The 20719-nt window shown below is 43.9% G+C and overlaps 1 protein-coding gene across 1 annotated transcript in view; it reads left to right on the forward strand.

Moving 5' to 3' along the window:
• The window catches only part of LOC138537061 (IgGFc-binding protein-like), a 198609-nt gene that overhangs the window by 82194 nt on the left and 95696 nt on the right, over positions 1–20719 (forward strand). The window contains exons 16-22 of the mRNA XM_069641427.1: positions 572–784; positions 6890–7488; positions 8088–8655; positions 9944–10143; positions 11288–11680; positions 13261–13547; positions 16678–16952. Of these exons, the coding sequence (XP_069497528.1) occupies positions 572–784; positions 6890–7488; positions 8088–8655; positions 9944–10143; positions 11288–11680; positions 13261–13547; positions 16678–16952 (2535 nt within the window). The remainder of the gene's footprint in view (positions 1–571; positions 785–6889; positions 7489–8087; positions 8656–9943; positions 10144–11287; positions 11681–13260; positions 13548–16677; positions 16953–20719) is intronic.

Below are 20719 nucleotides of genomic sequence, written 5' to 3' on the forward strand. Positions count from 1 at the left end.
TGGAACCGGATTGGAGGTGAACCGGCTCCCAACGCCACGGGTTCGCTCACCCCTGATTAGCGTGGCATCGGGACAGTGCAAGCACTGACAGGGGGAGCCTCCTTGACAATAGTTCTGGGTTCACAGAGGGCAATAGGCTCCAGATGAAGTAAGACGAAGACCAGTAGGCTGAGGTTGAATAGTTCTTCCAAGTATCAGCAACAGGCAGCAAGTGACAGAGGCAGGCAGGCTATGAGAACCAGAAGGAGCAGTAGAACCCAGGACCAAATTGGAAAAGGCTTGCGGGGGAAACCACCCCAAAACCAGAGTGAGAGCCAGGGAGAACCAGGAACCCAACCCCAGGTAAAAGGAGAAGGGAACAGGGAGGCAACAAGAAAGGAACCAGAAGGGAAAACAGGCTGGAAAAGGGGAAGGCAGAAGGACTCAGGAAACAGGTAAGAAGACAAGGAACCAGCGTAGACACGGTCCGAACCAAACCGCGTTGAGACGCGGTTTGAATAAGGGCCGGGGCTCCTTATATGTGGCCACCAACACTTGGGAAGCTTGCAACACAAGCCGTGTTGTTTCCCAGGCATTGGTCAGCCCACAACGATGGTTGGACCGCAGGATTCCCCGAACCGAGCACTCTGCGCACTGCGCATGCGCGGAGAGCAGAGAGCGGCTGCCCGCGCATGTGCTGAGCAACGCGCACAGAAGACCCGGAAGCACCCGAAACCCAAGACTGCCCTGGGCCCCGAAGACGGAAGCGCGGGTACAGCCTCCAGGACGGGGAGCGCCGAAACAGGTAAGGAAGCCCCAAGACTGGTGGCGTGACAGCAAGGGGGTAACCTGCTGGTCTGAGTGCATGTGTGGATGGATGTCCCTATCCAGAAGACGAACTGTCCCTTCTGATGTAATAACCCTAGTTGGACGCTGGTGTATCGACTAACCGGGGAAGAAGGGAAAAAGGGGAGAATGGTTAGTGCTCTCCCTAGCCTGGCTCACTACTTTCCTATGCTAAAAGGCTGAACACTGGGGTCAGTCAACCATTGATTTTAATAGTGTTGCTGACCTTTCGTGTGTCTTACCATAAAATACGATGGAGCCGCCTCCATCTCATGGACTAATTCCACTGTAATTGCTAAAAATATCTCTATGTCCTATATAGCAGACCTCTACAGAGTTATTGTATGTCTGGTAGGTTGGAATAGCAACTGGTTCAACCAATGTCTCTACAGAGTTGTTGTGTGTCTGATAGGTTGGAATAACAACTAATTCCAGCAATGTCGACCGGTTTCAGCGGGATTCTATATTGGCTGCTTTCTTCAGGACCTATTATGCTGATTGTGCTTCAACATATGGACATATGTCCCATTGTTCAAAACAGTCCATTTAATTGCTGTCTTCTGATTCCATTTTCTGGAGAAGATATCTTCCGCAAAGTCGTGATATCTTTCTTTTTGTGTCCTGTTGCCTGCAAGGCAAAATGTATACATATCAGGGGACGAGGCTTGTATTCTTATGACTACTGAATATTCTATTCCGATGTCCCTGTTCATCCTTACCCAAAGCTTGTTGCCTGTGTGATCTTGGCTTTTGCTTCGGTGTCTTCAAGAGGGTGGATAGAGCCCTACAATATAAGTACCCAACCGTGAGTCATCTATGCATATATTTAGTAATTCCAACTCAGTATCACCTAGTGTATAATAATTAAAGTGACACTTACCCTGATAGAACAGAGGGAGTTCAACTTGTATATGTGGTGAATTTCCACGATCGTTTCGCTGTTAAATTACAACTGCATATTGATTGCAGCATTTGCCTGCAAATTACATGGCATCGTCAGGTTAGATAGTCTCATATTTCTCATGGGTGTCTAGAGATTATTAGCAAGGGTTTTTTTAACATACATTTCAATCAGTTCCTTTTTCTATATATATGGATCTTGTATATCAAGTTCTCTATCGAATTTTCAATCAATTCCATGTTCAGTATTTCATTATGCCCATTGGTTTGTTGAGCGTTACTACATGACTCGCAAGATCTAAATGCATGTGTGTCACATATGTTTATGGGAGCCAGATTGTTCCATTCATCGGACCGAGCAAACCTTGCGTCCGATATTGAGCTTAAAGCGGGGGCTTGTTGTCATTGCCCTAACGGTTTGTTGCTATGCGTATTCCTTTGTAAGTCTATGTTCCCATCTGTTTCTGGGAACCAGATTGTTCCATTTATCGGATTGGGGCGAACCTCGCATCCGATGTTGAACTGTTAACACTGGCTCAATATAATTACCCTAACGATTTCTGGTGTACAACGGTTATTGCTATACGCATTCCTTTGTAAATCTGTGTTCTCATCTCAACAAAAAAACATGTCCGGTCTCGCATCTTACTGCGGAACACCTAGGGTTGGCACTAACCTTTTCTGGCAGATCGGTTGTTGATCTCTCGTCTTGTTTCGACTTCCGCAATACTCGCGACCTCCATCTTGAGAGGGTGCATCATTTATACTCGTCTGTATAGCGGTAGTCCCTTCTTTGTTTCTATGTCTGGTATGGTTGATCTGGTCTCTCGTGTTACTGACCCATCCATCATCCTGCCAATGCTGTAAAGTTAGCAGCCAAACTCGCTATGGTGACACATTGTAATATTCAGCTATTTTATCTGGTGGTTATGATTAAATTGGCAAGATGTTAAGAGCGTTTATATATATTCCAGGAGGGAATTTAATCCCAAGTTTCATTGGATGTTATATTGCTGAAGTGTATCGTCTGTTATTAATAGGGTGCTGTCCTTTTTTCATGGTGTCAAGATGCATGCACTCCTCAGATTCAAGTTCTATATTTGTACCTGACACACAACTCATATCGATTCAGATGTCCTTCAGGGCTGTTCGAGGTACAAATATAGAACTTGAATCTGAGGAGTGCATGCACCTTGACACCATGAAAAAAGAACAGCACCTTATTAATAACAGATGATACACTTCAGCAATATAACATCCAATGAAACTTGGGATTAAATTCCCTCCTGGAATATATATATAAACGTTCTTAACGTCTTGCCAATTTAATCATAACCACCAGATAAAATAGCTGAATATTACAATGTGTCGCCATAGCGACTTTGGCCGCTAACTTTACAGCATTGGCAGGATGATGGACGGGTCAGTAACACGAGAGACCAGATTAACCATACCAGACATAGAAACAAAGAAGGGACTACCGCTATACAGACGAGTATAAATGATGCACCCTTTCAAGATGGCGGCAGCGAGTATTGCGGAAGCCAATACAAGACGAGAGATCAACAACCGATCTGCCAGAAAAGGTTAGTGCCAACCCTAGGTGTTCCGCAGTAAAATGCGAGACCGGACATGTTTTTTTGTTGAGATGAGAACACAGATTTACAAAGGAATGCGTATAGCAATAACCGTTGTACACCAGAAATCGTTAGGGTATTTATATTGAGCCCGTGTTAACAGTTCAACATCGGATGCGAGGTTCGCTCGATCCGATGAATGGAACAATCTGGTTCCCATAAACAGATGGGAACATAGACTTACAAAGGAATACGCATAGCAACAAACCTTTAGGGCAATGACAACGAGCCCCCGCTTTAAGCTCAATATCCGGCGCAAGGTTTGCTCGGTCCGATGAATGGAACAATCTGGCTCCCATAAACATATGTGACACACACGCATTTAGATCTTGCGAGTCATATAGTAACGCACAACAAACCAATGGGCAGAATGAAATACTGAACATGGGATTGATTGAAAATTTGATAGAGAACTTGATATACAAGATCCATATATATAGAAAAAGGAACTGATTGAAATTTATGTTAAAAAACCCTTGCTAATAATCTCTAGACACCCATGAGAAATATGAGACTATCTAACCTGACGATGCCATGTCATTTGCAGGCAAATGCTGCAATCAATATGCAGTTGTAATTTAACAGCGAAATGATCGTGGAAATGCACCACATATACAAGTTGAACTCCTCTGTTCTATCAGGGTAAGTGTCACTTTAACTATTATACACTATGTGATACTGAGTTGGAATTACTAAATATATGCATAGATGACTCACGGTTGGGTACTTATATTGTAGGGCTCTATCCACCCTCTTGAAGACACCGAAGCAAAAGCCAAGATCACACAGGCAACAAGCTTTGGGTAAGGATGAACAGGGACATCGGAATAGAATATTCAGTAGTCATAAGAATACAAGCCTAGTCCCCTGATATGTATACATTTTGCCTTGCAGGCAACAGGACACAAAAAGAAAGATGTCACGAATTTGCGGAAGATATCCGCTCCAGAAAATGGAATCAGAAGACAGCAATTAAATGGACTGTTTTGAACAACGGGAGATATGTCCATATGTTGAAGCACAATCAGCATAATAGGTCCTGAAAAAAGCGGCCAATATAGAATCCCGCTGAAACCGGTCGACATTGGTGGAATTAGTTGTTATTCCAACCTATCAGACACACAACAACTCTGTAGAGACATTGGATGAACCATTTGCTATTCCAACCTACCAGACATACAATAACTCTGTAGAGGTCTGCTATATAGGACATAGAGATATTTTTAGCAATTACAGTGGAATTAGTCCATGAGATGGAGGCGGCTCCATCGTATTTAATGGTAAAACACACAAAAGCTCAGCAACACTATTAAAATCAATGGTTGACAGACCCTAGTGTGCAGCCTTTTAGCATAGGAAAGTAGTGAGCCAGACTAGGACGAGCACTAACCATTCTCCCGTTTTTCCCTTCTTCCCCGGTTAGTCAATACACCACCGTCCAACTAGGGTTATTACATCAGAAGGGACAGTTCGTCTTCTGGATAGGGACATCTAGCCAGCAATAAGGACTTAAGTGTCAGGTTTAATAACTTTTTAACAAGTAACATAATTGGTTCTGCTTGGGATGTGATAACATGATTGGGGAAGGAGACAGAACCTGAATACCCTGGGGACTTCAATTGTATTGACTGCATGTGTGGATGGCCATCGAGCAGGTGCTTTGAGTTGTTTGTCATTGGTCTCTAAATCTACATCACTCTCATTGTTTCACGATTGATCCTGTTTTAGTCATTGCTAAATTACCATCGCTTTACTTACTTTTACACTGGTTCTCATAAAGGCAACCCGGCTGTGCACAATTGCACATGACTGTTAAACATGTATATCACTGTCACTAACTCATTGTGAAAGTAGAACGAAGAATTCGGAATCACAAAACAGTTCTGAGGGTGTTCCCTCGCAAAGCAGGATCCAGAACTGCCAGGGTCTGGGATCTATGTCTGAGAATGGGTTGCTGCACAAAGCACCAAATCAGTTTAGTGTATTTCCTGCTCCGGGTATCCTCAGGATATTTATGGTTCACATAGATTATATTTCATCATTTACTTCGCTTTTGTGCCCCTTGTAACTCTTATATTATTTACTCACATACGATTAATTACCCAGATCATATTCCCAGGGACGTAATATTTAATGTACCTTTTAACCCAAACACATATTTTACTCTGTAAATCGTTTTTCAACTGAGAATAACTTTAAAGAATGTATACGTTAATCGTACCTGCCCACTTTAATTACACTAAATAAATCAATACAAAAGTGGCATAAAATTATACAATTATGGCCAAATGGAAGGTAAACTACTGTTGATACAAATTCACTGTAAGAACACCACTAACCAAAAGGGCACACTGACAACACGTCTAATAAATCACACACAAATCCAACTTCTTAAAAGGCATGTGACACTACCTCTAAAACCATAATTAGAACAGATGTACTAAATTAATGAACTTTGACAGAAACAACTATTGACAACTAATCATAAAAATAACTTTCAAATTGTAAACCACACTTTAGAGCACAAATGTCAGAGAAGAACGTATGCAAGTACATTCTGTACAGCCCGTCAGTTAAGAAAATAGTAAGACCGATCCAGAAACTACTAGACATCTAAGAAATGAATCGACAAGTTAGGTTGAAGGCCTTGAAGGTAATTTCTGCCCCTGATACCGAACGAACAATATCTTACATGTTTTGAAGCTACCCAAATCATGAGATAGTCGATGTGGGACTGATGTCAGGAAAGCCACCCTGTAGTTCTATAGGTTGCTTCTAGGTTTTATTTAAATTTTGATTAGAGTTGTTGTAGACAGTTCACAGCACTGTAAGGCGGATCCAGAGCATTTGTGGGCAGGAGAGCACACACGGAGGAGCAAGGAAAACAACTGAAGAGAAGACCCAGGCCCTGGGGTCAGACACTCGAGGAAACACCTGTGCTTCTAGTGGTTTACTGAATCTCTGGCATGGCTTCAAATGTATTATGCTGAAATTATACAAGATGCACCTTCAGTTCTAAAGACCAGCAGTTTCATTACTGAACATATTCTGAATGTTTTACCAACAATGGCAATTAGCAGTGTTATTTCAGTGTGCTTCACCTCTGCGATGTATCCTAAACTATTGATATTATCGAATACATTTTCTCTTTAGTTTATCTTGACATACAACATTATTCTCCCCTTAATCTAAAATCAATTTGACATCTCGCAATTTGACGTCTAGCTAGAACTTGATTCCTCTTTTGTGTTGTTGTGTACTTTCAGGCCATTTCACTTTCCCTTTGCACAACATTAATAAATTAAACCATGTGATTTCACAGGTGGGACATACTTCAATCAAGTACAGTGCTATGGCAATTTCTGGAACACTCACACATTAATTAAATGGAATATGATATTTTGATGACTTTTGCAATAGCTTTTCAAGCTTCCAGAGTGACAAAATATTTGTAAATCCCATTGAACCCAAAGCATACCAAACAGGATCAAAGGTTTATGAATTAATCCTCTGTTTTTTTCTTCCAGAATGGACCTGTCGCAATAACCAGCAGTATGACCTGTGTGGATCCTCCTGCCCTGTGTCCTGTGCCAATGTGACTCTGCCAAGCACCTGCCAAAATATATGCAAGGAGGGGTGCCAATGTAAGAGTGGGTTTGTTTTCAGCGGGACTGAATGTGTGCCCCCGAGTCAGTGTGGCTGCACGGACAATGGGAAATATTACCAAGCAGGAGACACCTTCTGGAAAAAGGACAACTGCCAGACTTTATGCAGATGCGATGGAGCCACAAGGACTATTCAGTGCTCAAGATCTTCTTGTGCTGCCGGTCAGACCTGCACCACCGTCAGTGGTGTCTACGGCTGCCACGTTCTGCCTGATGGCATCTGCCGGGCATCAGGAGACCCTCACTATACAAGCTTTGATGGCAGAAGGTTCGACTTCCAGGGAACCTGCAAGTATGTCTTGTCTGAATTCCGTGGTGTGAACAGTACTCTACCCGACTTCCGGGTTGAGGTGACGAATGAACACTGGCAAGGAATGAGAGTAGCTGTGACAAAGGAGGTCTTCATCTCTGTGTACCAGACTCAGATATACCTTCAAAGTGGCCGACGTGGAACAGTCCAGGTAATTATAGTCCATAATATTATTCCATGAGTTAGAAGCAAAAGGAAAAGGCAGGGATAACATACACATATCATTGCAGAACTATTTTCTATCGGAAGAACATGAGGTGGGTTCCCACCCACTTAACCCTGCAAGCAAAACCTCTGGCTCAGGCAGATTCTTGGATGAAAGTGCAAGGTCTTCATTAAATTGCAGAATTACTTTAAACTTGCAGTAATTTAGCAATTTTGACTTTAGTGTGCAAGCTTCACATGGAACCACGTGGTACCAACAAATCCTAACACTTCATAAAAGTAAAAAAAACAGCTATTGACGGGGAAAACACTAGAATATTTTGAAAGAGAGAATCATGATATTTCCTAGATGGTACAGCCGAAGTAAATTACCCTTAGAGGGTCATATGTTTTATTAACATTTCCCTAATAGATGCCGTGACATCAGATATATATATATATATATATATATATATAAAAACAGGTTGTGTTTGTACGAAGTGTCAATGGTGTCACACATTGGTTATAGTATCACCTTGGAAGTGCATGAGGACAACACACTGAACAGTTTGGAACATCATTAAATGTCCTTTCTTTTTCTGTCAGATAAATGGTGTTATTCAAACGCTGCCAGTGAATCTCGGTCCCCATGGAGGAAGCGTTGTCATCTTTATGAACGGGGCGTATACAGTGCTGAAGACAGACTTCGGCCTCACCGTGAACTATGATATGAGCTACAGTGTCTTCATCACCCTCCCTGCAGTTTATAAAGGTCTGCCTGGAGGCCTGTGTGGCAACTTCAATGGCATGATCTCAGATGACTTCACCACCCCGAGTGGCTCTGTTGTGAACAATGCCTTCACCTTTGGTACAAGCTGGATGTCAACGGGCAGCACCGGTTGTGACCACGGCTGCTCAGACAACTGCCCCGTCTGCAGCGCAGAAAAACTCATGCCATCTAAATCAGCCTGCTGGATCATCCAGAACCCCAGAGGGCCCTTCTCCTCCTGCCACACGAAGGTGGACCCAGCACACTACTTCTCTGACTGTGTCTACGACCACTGCCTCACTGAGGGGAACAGCACAGTGCTGTGCCAGGCCATTCAGACCTACGCAGCCACCTGCCAGGCAGCCAATGTGACCATCGCCAGCTGGAGGAACAACAGCTTCTGTGGTGAGAAAATGAGTTTAAACACGTAGTAAATCAATTGTGGGTGTAGAAACACAGTTTTTTTTGTAATTATTAACATTATGATGCTGTGAGAAAGATTTGTTTTTGCTTATTTTATATTGAAAAGCTACATCTGCAGAAAAGAATGGCAGTCTTCTGGTATGCAAGCTTACTGCAAGTACTAAAAGGTACACATCCCTTCTGTACCAGCTTACAGCGATGGCCACTTAGGATCATCTATTATATCAGCTTAACAAGACTGAATTAGAAGCTGTGTCAGCACCAACATGGGAAAGACATTCATTTCTATGCCTATATAAAGTTTCCACTAAGTGAACTATATCACGGAGATGATCCCTTACTAAGAGCTACTTTCATTTGTTCGATGTGATGATATCTTAATAAATCAATATGCTTCTCTTGCCCACCCCCGACAAAGGGCACATGCTTTATATTGGGTGGTATTTTTAACAAGTAGAACTGAAACACCAGTTACTAAACAGACATGTTAAGCTCTATTCACTGTGCCATGCAGTGCTTCTGACGCAAAACAGATCACAATGCAGTTGACCCATGAGAGGGTCCTGCATGTGCATGAGTCCATTGAATATAGCAAAGGCAGAACACGGACCGGACACACCCTAGCTGGGAGAAGCTGACTTGGGAACCCACCAGGCAAAAAAGAAAATGCTTTATAATTAATTTTTGAGGAGGTTTGGTTCAAACCCTAAAGGGATACAAGACGTCTCTTCTTGTGTCTTAGAAGGGGATGACAAGAGAATCATTATTAATTAGAATTGTAAGAGACTTCACAATGATAACTGTGGATCAACGGGGGTGCAGATGCAACACAAAGCCCGCAAGGTTAAATAAAACCTATATGCCTAAACTCACTACTGGTTTCTCACAGACGCGGCATGTGCAAAATAGGAAACTTTCTGAACAATCATTTGTGAGCGACCTTCGTGTATGGAGCATAAATTGCAGAAATCAACTTGATTGCAAATCCTCGGGTCCTAGTGATTTCACAATTCAATGTTTCGCCATTGCCACTGATAAAGGGTGGATACACACATCAAGGGCTAAAAGAGAACTTGTATCACTGTTGTTAAGTGCTAGTGTAGTGTGGAATTACTCTGCAGAACTGAATGCCTGGTTCTTTGTAGGGATTTGTGACACCATAGCTCCTCTCTAGTGATTCACTGTTACCACTCAAGTGTGCATGTTCATTTTGAAGGATTACTTGATTTGCTTGTAGTAACAATAATGTGGTTCCCTTTGGTATGTGCAGCTCCTGTGTGCCCTGGCAACAGCCACTATGAACTTTGCCATCGTAGATGTCAGGATTCCTGCATTTCCTCATCTTTGTCACCCTATTGTGGTGCCACCTGTTCCGAGGGCTGTTTCTGTAATGATGGGTACCTAAGGAGTGGGGACACCTGTGTGAAGCCGGAGCAGTGTGGCTGCCAGCATGATGGGCGCTACTACAACGTGAGTGCATTTTCCGTCTCTTAAACTGATATTCTGGTCACAGGTTACCATGAGTGGCTACACACTATGGCCTGAACATGATCTATATATTTTCACTCCACTGGAGCCTCCATAACCACCTGTAATCTCAAATGTTGGAGTTCTAGCAGTAGTAGTAGTTTATTTTGTGCCTTTATCCCAATAGTATGGCCTAAACGCGCTTGTAGAGGTGTACGCCTATGTGTGTGTGTGCATTAGACCAAGATAGGGAGTTAGATGGACTGGCCGTGCCCTAGTAAGCTACCCATGTTGGTCAGGCATGTGGATGGGTGCTGGAGGTTGGTCAGGGGAGTGTGCAAGTTCAAGAGACGTGTCTGTACAAAACAGAAAGCACAGTCACCTCTATGGAAACAACATTTTGAAAAATACAGCAGCCCAACCGGCCAGGACTGTCGAATGCAGACTGAGGAAGTGTGCATGAATTGTTCTTCTATCATTTGGGTAAGTCAGGTGAACTCACCAGGTCCTAGTGTTCTAACGTCTAATAAAAATGTAACTGCCATATTTTACTGCTACAAAACAGTGGACTAGTCCTGCATTGTACTGTGCAGCAATGTAACATTTGTAAAAGTCACTAGTTCTGCAGTGACCAATCAGCCCAGACATTCCTTGTTCAAAAACCCATAGCTCCACCACGCTCCCCATCCACCTATTAGAACATATTCCATCAGCCTAGTTATCCCTCCATGGAATGCCTTTGCACATGATTCACTGACGATAAATTGAGGTATTCCCGCAAATCTGTTCTCGTTTGTGCTTGCTAGCTATAGTTGAAAGTAATTAATTATTATTATCGTTTTACCATTTCCTTTCTTCATTTTTCTTATACACACTCCCTCTCGTCTCAAACTCTCTCTTTCTCTCAATGTATTTCTCATCGGTCCACTATATCATTATATCATCCTTATCGATCCAATCCTCTTTCCTTCAATTCCTCCCTTTACTCTAAACATGTTTGTAGGCCTTTGTCCATTCTTCGCCTTACATTTGTCCCGTCTACTCTGTCCAGCCTCTCTCATACGCAATACTCTTAGTTAATTCCGCCTTTTATATTTGCCAATTCCTCTATATTCTGCCCATATTTACCTGGTTGTCTTTTTCATAGGTTGGTGATCTTGTCTGGCTCCCTGGCTGCTCCCAGAGGTGCCGCTGTGACTCCACTGGTAACTTCAGTTGCATCAGTACCAGCTGTGCCCAGGGACATGAGTGTGCATTGAAGAATGGGAAGCTTGGATGCCAGAGCCCCTGGACAATCTGCACGGTGACGGGGGACCCCCATTACCACACCTTCGATGGCGCTGTAGCCAACTTCATGGGAACCTGTGCCTACGAGGTCAGCCAGGGCTCCAGCCCGTCCTCTGGATTCTCCTTCCGGGTTGTGGCAGAGAACAAGCGTTACCAGAACCCGCGCGTGTCCTTTGTGTATCGCGTCACCATCTGGCTGAACAGCACTGACAGGAACGTCAAGATGGTCTTTGAACAAGGCAAAGTTCCACTGGTAAGCGGAGACATTTTATTTGTATACTTGAAATTTAAATGCTTTATAACCAAACTAAGCTACAGACTTAACAACATCGTTTTTCGCTTAAACCCCTAAATTAGATTGGAATAATCATGGCAATATAATAGCTTTGTCCTTGACTATACGAGTCATCATTGAGAAGCATAGCACTCTGTATCATTGGGGTTTCCTATTAGAAAACATGTTGCAACAAGCACATTACTCAATCCTCAACCCATCCCCTTTTTAATTTGGTCACTGTAAACTCTTAGGAGGAATAAGTGTTCTGTCAAAATATGTACTTGGCTGTTGCCTAGCTACCCATTTCAAGTATATACTCTATGGGTTATGCACCCGCTTGAAATGTCAAATAAACTTCACGTCTGGTGACACATGGTTGAAAGCAGAGGGCATCCAACAAGTGGCTGCCATTATGCAAGACCAGCACCTTGATGGGCAATGCCTTTCAAAATTAAAGAAATTAGGGATCATTAGAGTGGAAACGGGATGACACACATCTCCTGAGAACTGTTTACTTCCTTGGCGAATGTTCGGAACTGTGGTCCACCAAAGCTCCAGCTACTAGGCATGTCCGAGTTTATAAATACCCCTCGCTCACTGTTCCTTAGAGAGGCTCAGCTTCACCTCACTGAGGAGGCCCAACAAGGCTGAAACACATGTCTGGGATTGCTGATGGCACTCATGTTCAGGGGAGAATTGCCTGGCATGTCGTTGCTGGACTGCCCTTGCAGGTGGGACCAGACTGATATGTCTCCTCTGTGAAGGGTGCAGTGAGCTAAAGAGTGGGCGCAGACCACCCTGCGTGGGAGAGATTCCATAGAATAGGGTATATGACCCCTGCTCGTTCTCAGTAGAGGGGCTCCTAAACTTCTTCCTATTTACCTACGGCTCATAGTCGCCTTCCTTTGTAAGGGAGATGCATATTTTCATTTACTAGTGCTTGAGTATGCTGGGTACAACAATAAAATCCCCACCAAATAGGACAGATTAGGTAACACAAAAGAGAAGCACATAAGGGGTGCAATGTTATGTATTTTTGTACAGAAGAGTTGAACAAGCGCAGTGCTAGAGAAACCACTTCCTCCAGTCTTATCTGATAGGTCATCATTTTTCCAGTCACCTCCTAATATGTTAGTGGCCTTGAGTAAACACACTTGCAGTTGTTGACTCCATGACACCTCTGGACTTGTCTTTATTTTTGTAAAGGAGTCTTCCTGTTGTGGGTTTCTTTCCTGGTGGTGTAACATGACATCTGGCTGCATATGTGATAATCATCCATTCCAATGATCACTTCATAGAGACAGCTCTGCTTACTTCATGCCAAACACTGTGGAAAAGCTATTCATTCTGATTGGCTAACTCTGCTAAACTCCTACTTGCCCAAAGTAGGGAAAACACTTTTGTCAGATGACTACTACTGCCAGGGCTTTCAGAGCTATACAACATATGTTTCCTACCTACAATAACTATCTATGATTTTGGGTGGGTTTTGGAGTCATTAGCTCCCACTGTGTGTGAAGGCCATTCTTCTAACCACTCACCACTTTATGTTTCAGATCAATGGAATCAAAACGACTTTACCAGCTCGCCTGGGACTTCTAGCAAATGTCACAGCTCTCAAGAGCGCCATCTCTGTGGACACACCATTTGGGGTCCGTATCCAGTACAGTGGGGGCAGCACAGTGACTGTCCAGGTTGGGCCCCAATATCAGAAGCAGCTGCGGGGCATGTGCGGCAACTACAATGGAGTCCGAGGGGATGACAAGAGGAAGCCCGATGGGACAATTGCACGGAGTGATGCTGAGTTTGGGAACTCCTGGAAAGCAGACATCAGTTCAGCAGGGTACATGTCATTACATCTTAATTACTCCAAGAGAAATCCAGCTCATGTGTACGCGGTACTGAGGATGGTTATGTTCATTGCTTTAACTTGGAGTGGAATCAAATCTCGCGTAATCTTCTCCCATGCAATCTATACAGTTCAGCCATAGGTGGGGGATCATCTAAAAGAAAACACATTGTGGCCTTAACATATAGAGAGGGAGGGGTGTGGAGTCTGTGGCTGTGCTCACTGTGGAACACATGCATTACTAAATGCCTGCTTTGGAGTGAAAACCTATTGCAGATGTTATGCTGTACACGTTCTTAGCACACAAAGGGTTAAAGGTTTCCTGAATTGTTCAGATCTGGCTCAAATTAGTTGTATAGAAAAGGTAGAGGCAGATCTGAAATGCATTGCACCCGGAAAGAGTCACTTTCCAATATGTTATGTATGTAGCATTACTAGCATGACTAAAATAAAATAGTCTCCACTCAGGTGGGGGGTAATTTGACAGAATGTCACTGCCTGAATGAATGAACAAGGGCAGTCTTCGAATGGTTGAACACGTACATACAGTGAGCAGCAGAGCCAATGTATTGTATACATTGGAGGTATTTGTTCAAACACGAGGGCTGCACTACAGAAACATTGCACCATGCAAGAGCAATTTGCATGTTGCAAAAAATATATGCTTTCAATTAATGTTTGCATCAGAGAAATAATTGCCCTAGTCTTACTGTCCTTTGCCCTGCTGCAAAATTGAGTTGAATAAATATTTTCTTTTGCAGTTAGGGAATCTGTACCTCATCATTAATTAGTACCCCGCGTGGGCATGGCTTATGTGTCCCACCCAATGAGTTGACTCGGAACGGGGGCATTACCACACGGAGAAGCCCCCCACCCTCCGAGCCTTCTCAGAGCAGACGGCCAACATCTCCCCCGGCAAGGTGCTCACGTGAGTGCTCCCCTGAGCCCACACCTCATCACCCACCCACACTCCCCTTTTACACATATCCCCCCGCCAGCACCCCTCACTTAAAATGTGCTGCCTGTTCCCTCACGAGTGCCGGGACATGCAGCTGTGCAAATGGATGCCATTGAAAAGGAGAAGGGACTACATGTAATCCCTTCCCCCTTTTCCATGGCGACCATCTTGCCTGTATTTTTTATTTTCAGTTGGGAAATGCCGAAAACGTTTCCCAATTTACCCAAAGACAGTAGTAGGACCCGAGTCCAATGGGCCAGGGTACTAATAGTAATATACCCTTTGCTGGGGGGGGAATTGCTGCATTTGGTAATGCCCTGGGGCCATTTCTGCATCAGGTAATGCCCCAGGGCCTTCATTAAGGTCCTCGTGACTGAGGCCCAATGGCAAACCCTGAAGCGGTAATGCCACCCTCAGCTCCGTTTTCTTGCTTAAATGTTCCAATGTAATGTTTCTGTAATACGGCCTATTATTATTATTATTAATATTATTATTGTTGTGAGTTCCTCATCCTGGAATGCAATGGAGGTATTTGTATAGGACACATCATGTTAGTTCAAAAACCACGGCAACACTACAGAAACATTGCACTGTGCAAGTAAAATTTGTATGGTGCAAAGAATATGTGTTTTCAGTGAATGTGTGCACCAGAGAAATAATTGCCCTAGTCCTACTCTCCTTTGACCTGTTTCAAAATTGAGATGAATAAATATTTTCTTTGCAAAAAGGCAATTTGTCCCTTATCATCAATTAGTAGCCTGGTTTATGCTTCTCAGCAAATGAGGAGATTCGGGACGGTGTCTTTACCACATGGTAAAGCCCCCCTCTGAGACTCCTCAGAGCAGCAGGCCAACATCTTCCTCTGCTGGGTGCCAAGGTATGTGCTCCCCTGCGCTCTCCTAACCCAACCCCTAACCTCCTTTTACACATATTTCCCCACCCCCCCGCACCCTTATGCTGCCTGGTCTATCATTGGTGCAGAGAACAGCAGTGTTCCTGGCGCGACCCAGTAGCTGTGCAAATGGCCACCATGGAAAGGGAGAAGGGACTACCTATAGTCCATTCTCCCTTTCCATGGTGGGTATCTTGTTTGTTTCTTTATTTTTCAGTGTGGAAACGCTTAAGACGTTTCACAAATTACCCAAGGACACTATTAGTGCCCCAGACTTACGGGCTGAGGTAATGATAGCAATATACCCCTTGTGGGGGGCGGGGAATTACCACATCAGGTAATGCCCCAGGAGTCCCTTGTGCCTGGGGCCCCAGGGCATTACCTGATGTGGTAATGCCCCCAGCTCAAGTTTTTTGCTTAATTGTACCAATGCAATGTTTGTGCAAACCAGCCTATTATTATTATTATTATTATTATAATTATTATTATTATTATTTGTATTATTATTATTATTATTATTAATATTATTATTATTGTTATTATTATTATGGTGAGTGAGTTTCTCATCCTGAGGTATGCCCTCTGGTGGATGATGGCTGGTGAGCGTGTTGAGGGTAATCATTGGGGCTATTTGTCTAAGCATTATAGGAGTCTTAATGAGGTTGCTCATACATGTTCCCCCTCTGCACACTAAGGTGGCAGTGGCATGCTAGTGAGCTGAGCTGAGTCCATTGTCATGTGTGTTTTGCTGAGTCATTTCTGCACACATATTTCAAGCAGCAGCTCATGAATAATGGCAAACATCTTGCAGGACCCTAGCTCTAATTCACCTTAGGACGGTAAGGCACATGTTATGTCTATATGGGTCATGAGCCTCACTGCCTACATTGAAGTACTTCTGCGCTGGAGGGAAGAGCTGAGGTTAGTGACAAGAACAGTTCTGGGAGGAACTGAGCTATCAAGGATAATGGGGCCAAAAAAGAAACCTCCTCGTGTTTTGGCAGAAGCATTGAAGATTAATCATTAGAAAAGAGCAAGGCAATTCAGAATCAAACAGCATCAACGTCTAAAGAAAAGTGGCCTGATTTACAAAAATGTTTTAACATAGGAAAGTCCCATTGAAAACATGTTGGTAAATCAGGCCCAAAGGATTCTGATAAACTTGGGATAAACCACACTAGACTCCTGCATTTTATAACTAATATATGAAAGGTCCCATTCAGCTTCAATTGATTCGAGCTACAATTAAGTAATCTTCTCTCTATTCCTCTCAGGTGTGTCGCTGATTCCGGAGAAAGCAACACCACTGACACTTGCACTAATTTGGGAGCCATCCAAGGGCTGTGCCGGATCATCACCCGTCCATCGGGTCCCTTCGATGAGTGTCACTGGTACGAGGATGCAGATCCGTTCTTCGCCTCCTGTGTCTATGATCTCTGCTACTACGGCACCAACAAGGGGATGCTCTGCACGGCGGTGGCATCCTACGAGGCGGTCTGCCAGCTTCACAGCTTGGTGATTCCAGACTGGAGGCCAGAGCTGCAGTGTGGCAAGTCATATGCTCTTTTTTTATTACATGGGGTATTTTGTCATTCCCTGAGACCTTTGTGATGATCCACATAGCTAACTTTACAACCTGAATTGTTGAGTGTGTGTGGAATTGCCATCTGCCAATGAAGGTGTAATGTGTGTTAATAATAAAAATGATGCAGGTCATATCTTCTCCCAAAGTTTAATATGATAACCAAATCACCCTTTGTCGCCAACCCATGCAAAAAACATTGGATATTTGTGTCCGGCTGCATCAGTGGTCTGATCCGCAGCACCTACTCTGCTCGTGGCAGAGAGCTGGTTTACAGGTGTCAAGATGCGCACTCGGCTGCCGCAGCGACAGCAAAGTCAATGTGGCACATGGGCGGCATTTAAGATATGTCCCCTGTACAAAATCTACACATATCATGAGTGCTGGTGGTGGGGTAATCTCTAAAAATAAGCTATGCCTGAGTTTAAGCATAGTGCATAGCTCTACGTATGATTATGGCCTCCACATCCAAATTGATATTGCACATGAGCCAGCTCCTGTGAGTCAGCTCTGTTGTGCAACGGAATATGTATTTGTGTCAGATGGGACGATATTGTGCAGGACAGAAACTAAGAGTATCCAGCCTTGCTTTGATCCCCTTTGGGAGGGTGAGTAAGATCCTCCCCCAGAGACAGCCAGCAGGCAGCTGTCCTGAGTCCAGGTATCAAAGCATTGTCTCGGGAGGATAGCTTAGGGGCAACACGCTCGCCTTGGAAGCAAGATGATGCAGAGAAACACAGGTTTGATCCCCGGTTCAGTGCTTAGAAACCTCTGGTTATTAAGCGTGTTATAATTAACCTATTGAAAATAAAATAAATAAAGGAGCAGCCTCGATACTGCATTTCTAAAGGTCTTTGTTGTCAGTTGTGGGAAGAGGGTGGGGTAGGATAGGAAGGAGGTATCTGGGCACTGGAAGAAGCCTTCCACCAACTTGTTTCTCACTGTCTCTCTTTCCCTCTCCTGTCCCCTCCACTTCCTCTGGAGCAAAGCACTTTGGATGTGACATCAACAGGGCAAAGTCCACTACGGCCAGGAGCAGGTATAGGTCCCCTAAACCTTGTTAGCTTTAGACCAATCACCTGGAGACTTGTGCCTTTAAAAGAAGGGGTCTCTCACCCCTTCACGAGATTCCCTGAGTTCCACAAGGATCCTTTTAGGCTGAAGAGATGTTCTGAAGAATGTCACTGGACTTCCTTTGGTATGGTGGTATGGTCCAAAGCCCTCAGCCTGAGGTGACAAAGAAGCTGTCCAAGACAGAAGGAAGATATGTCCCCTAACCACTCCCAGGGCAAATTGGGAGTGACCAGTGCTGTGGACCAGGACCAACCACTGTGCAATAGATCTCCTATGCTTGGAGAGCATACCCTGAACAGAAGCATCCTGTCCTTGAGTCCTTTGCAAAGACCTTACAGCAACCAGAGGGCCAGACCAGCTGAAGATCCCTACACTCTTGTACTGAACCGGTTGCTCTCTGATCCCTGCATCTTTATCCATATAAAAGGCACTGGAGCTGTTGTCTGTGTTCGTCCAACCATCCAAACTCTGGATGTATCTAAACTAGCTTGCCACTGTATCGGGTCCTAGTGAAACACGTCACCTGCTAGGCCCGAAGCGACTGCTCATCTCCGGGACCTGAACCGAATCACTGGAAAGTTGTTTGCTGACTCTAACCGGGGATTGGAACCATGGCTCGGCCCGCTAGTCCTTGAAATTCTGCCTCATTGATCGCACATCAATGTTCCCTCGATCACCACTTTGATGACTGCTGCCCACTGACTTGAACTGATGAAGCGTCACTCGTCTACCCTCAAGTGGCTAAAGCTAGACTTAGTCTGGTTAACTGCGAAGCATTCCTTGGACTGCCCCATCCTGCATCTTTGAAGAGCACCTGCTTACTGCTGAGGCTTCCATGATCCTACATGACCGAAATCAGCCTGATCAGCTTGCATCAATGTTCAAACCCTGGTCTGATGCATCAGCCCACGAAGAACTGGATCCAGATACTGTTGACACTGAACTGTCCCCATGGTTCCCTTGGACCCAAGAGATTAGTTAGCTTAATATCGCTTCTGTTTTCAATGCAATATCTTTTGTATAGTAGTACCTTACCTACAACCCCTGGAATTATGCTGAGAGTGCTACTTTCTCCAGTCTGTTGCATCTTCTCTGCCTTTCCTTTGGGGTGTTTTTTTTGTATAGTAATCACTTTTCGTTCTACGGGTAGATGGTGTGTTTAATTAAACTACATATATTTCTGTAGTACCTTGATTGGTCATTCCCTTTATTTTCAACTGTGATACTGTTTTGTTTGAGTCACTACTCATTCACCTTCACATCCCGCTTAAGAGTAAAGTATTCCCTCAGCAAACCTTACCACAAAAGGCAAAGGAGTTTTATCCCTTAATTGTCCCTGTTTTACCTTTAGGATTTGTTGTGTTTTGGTCTGTAGAAGTCTGAGGGCTGAGTGGTCTGATTCACCCCTACTCACCTTTGTATTCTTATGAGGCAGAATCCAATTTGCATCAGGTTGCAACTGCATGAAATGTGCATTCACAAATATACAAATCAGTGCAATGAAATTTGCAGGAGGAAAAAGTAAACTGAGTACTGCCAATTTCCACATCCAAAATATGGGAATTGGCCAAGACTGGGCATGTAGCTGAGTCTCTGTTGTTGGTAGTGAGCCCTAAAAATGATTCCAATTAGTTCTAAGAGTCGACGGTCCGTTGTGTTTCTAAAAACCACTTTGCCTAATTAATGTCCTCTGTTGTGTCTGCGACTCCATAACTGAATCAAGGACTGTGAGACAACGTGGAAGACATCCAAACACAAGGTGGCGAGGAAAGGAGACTTTATATAATTCAATAAAACGTCTGTCCTTCATCGTCCTAAGGGTCTATTGAGAGGAAACAAACAAAAGTGGAAATCAATGAAGGGGAAGTGGGGAGGGATAATACTGACCTCCGTGCCATTGATAGAATCACGACTGTCGCTTGACTCCGGGGAATAATCACAATTCTAAGGCATGGCCTGGATGCTCTTATTATGCAAGGTTCAAGTATATCTTCAAGCCATGCAACTGACCAAAAAGCCTTTGTCGCCATGGCACATCTAACTGAATGTGCCCTAAACAATTCTGCATCTACACCTGCTTCCCTCTTTCCATCTTTCACCCGTCTATCCAGTAAACGAGAGGAAAAGTGAGAATTGGTTTTCTGGAATGATAGAAATAGTGGCTCCATGGATTTCCTCATTGCAGCTGCAATCTGTTCACATTGCTTCAGATATTGAACCACACATAATTTATTAGTACGCGGAGAGGCTGGAAACCCAATGCATTTAGTTGCTGTTAGTAAAACAAAAGAAAACATCATAGCAGTAAATACCTTTAATCGCCAAGCCCCAGAAATCTGCCACTCTGCGAAATGCCAAGAGGCACATCAAAGTGACTAATTTGGCAGAGAGCTGTTTCAGAGACAGTCATGCACTGAGTGCCATTTCTCAAATAAACAGAATTAGATTATCCTCCCAAACCTGAGAGTATTGTAGGACTGGCGGTGCCTGGATCCAGATTCTTTTTAGAAGCCAGGAAACCAGGGTATGTTTGCTCATTGGGAAAAAGCCCACCAGCTTGTGATATACCAAATGGTACAGTTTTACTGACCAATATGATGTGGAGGCTGCCACTTCTGCAGGGAAAATCACAATGGAAGCTACAGTGGACAGACAGAGAT

This window comes from Ambystoma mexicanum, chromosome 1p (genome assembly GCF_040938575.1).
Source record: "Ambystoma mexicanum isolate Mex_15411 chromosome 1p, UKY_AmexF1_1, whole genome shotgun sequence".
In the NCBI taxonomy this organism is placed as follows: Eukaryota; Metazoa; Chordata; class Amphibia; order Caudata; family Ambystomatidae; genus Ambystoma; species Ambystoma mexicanum.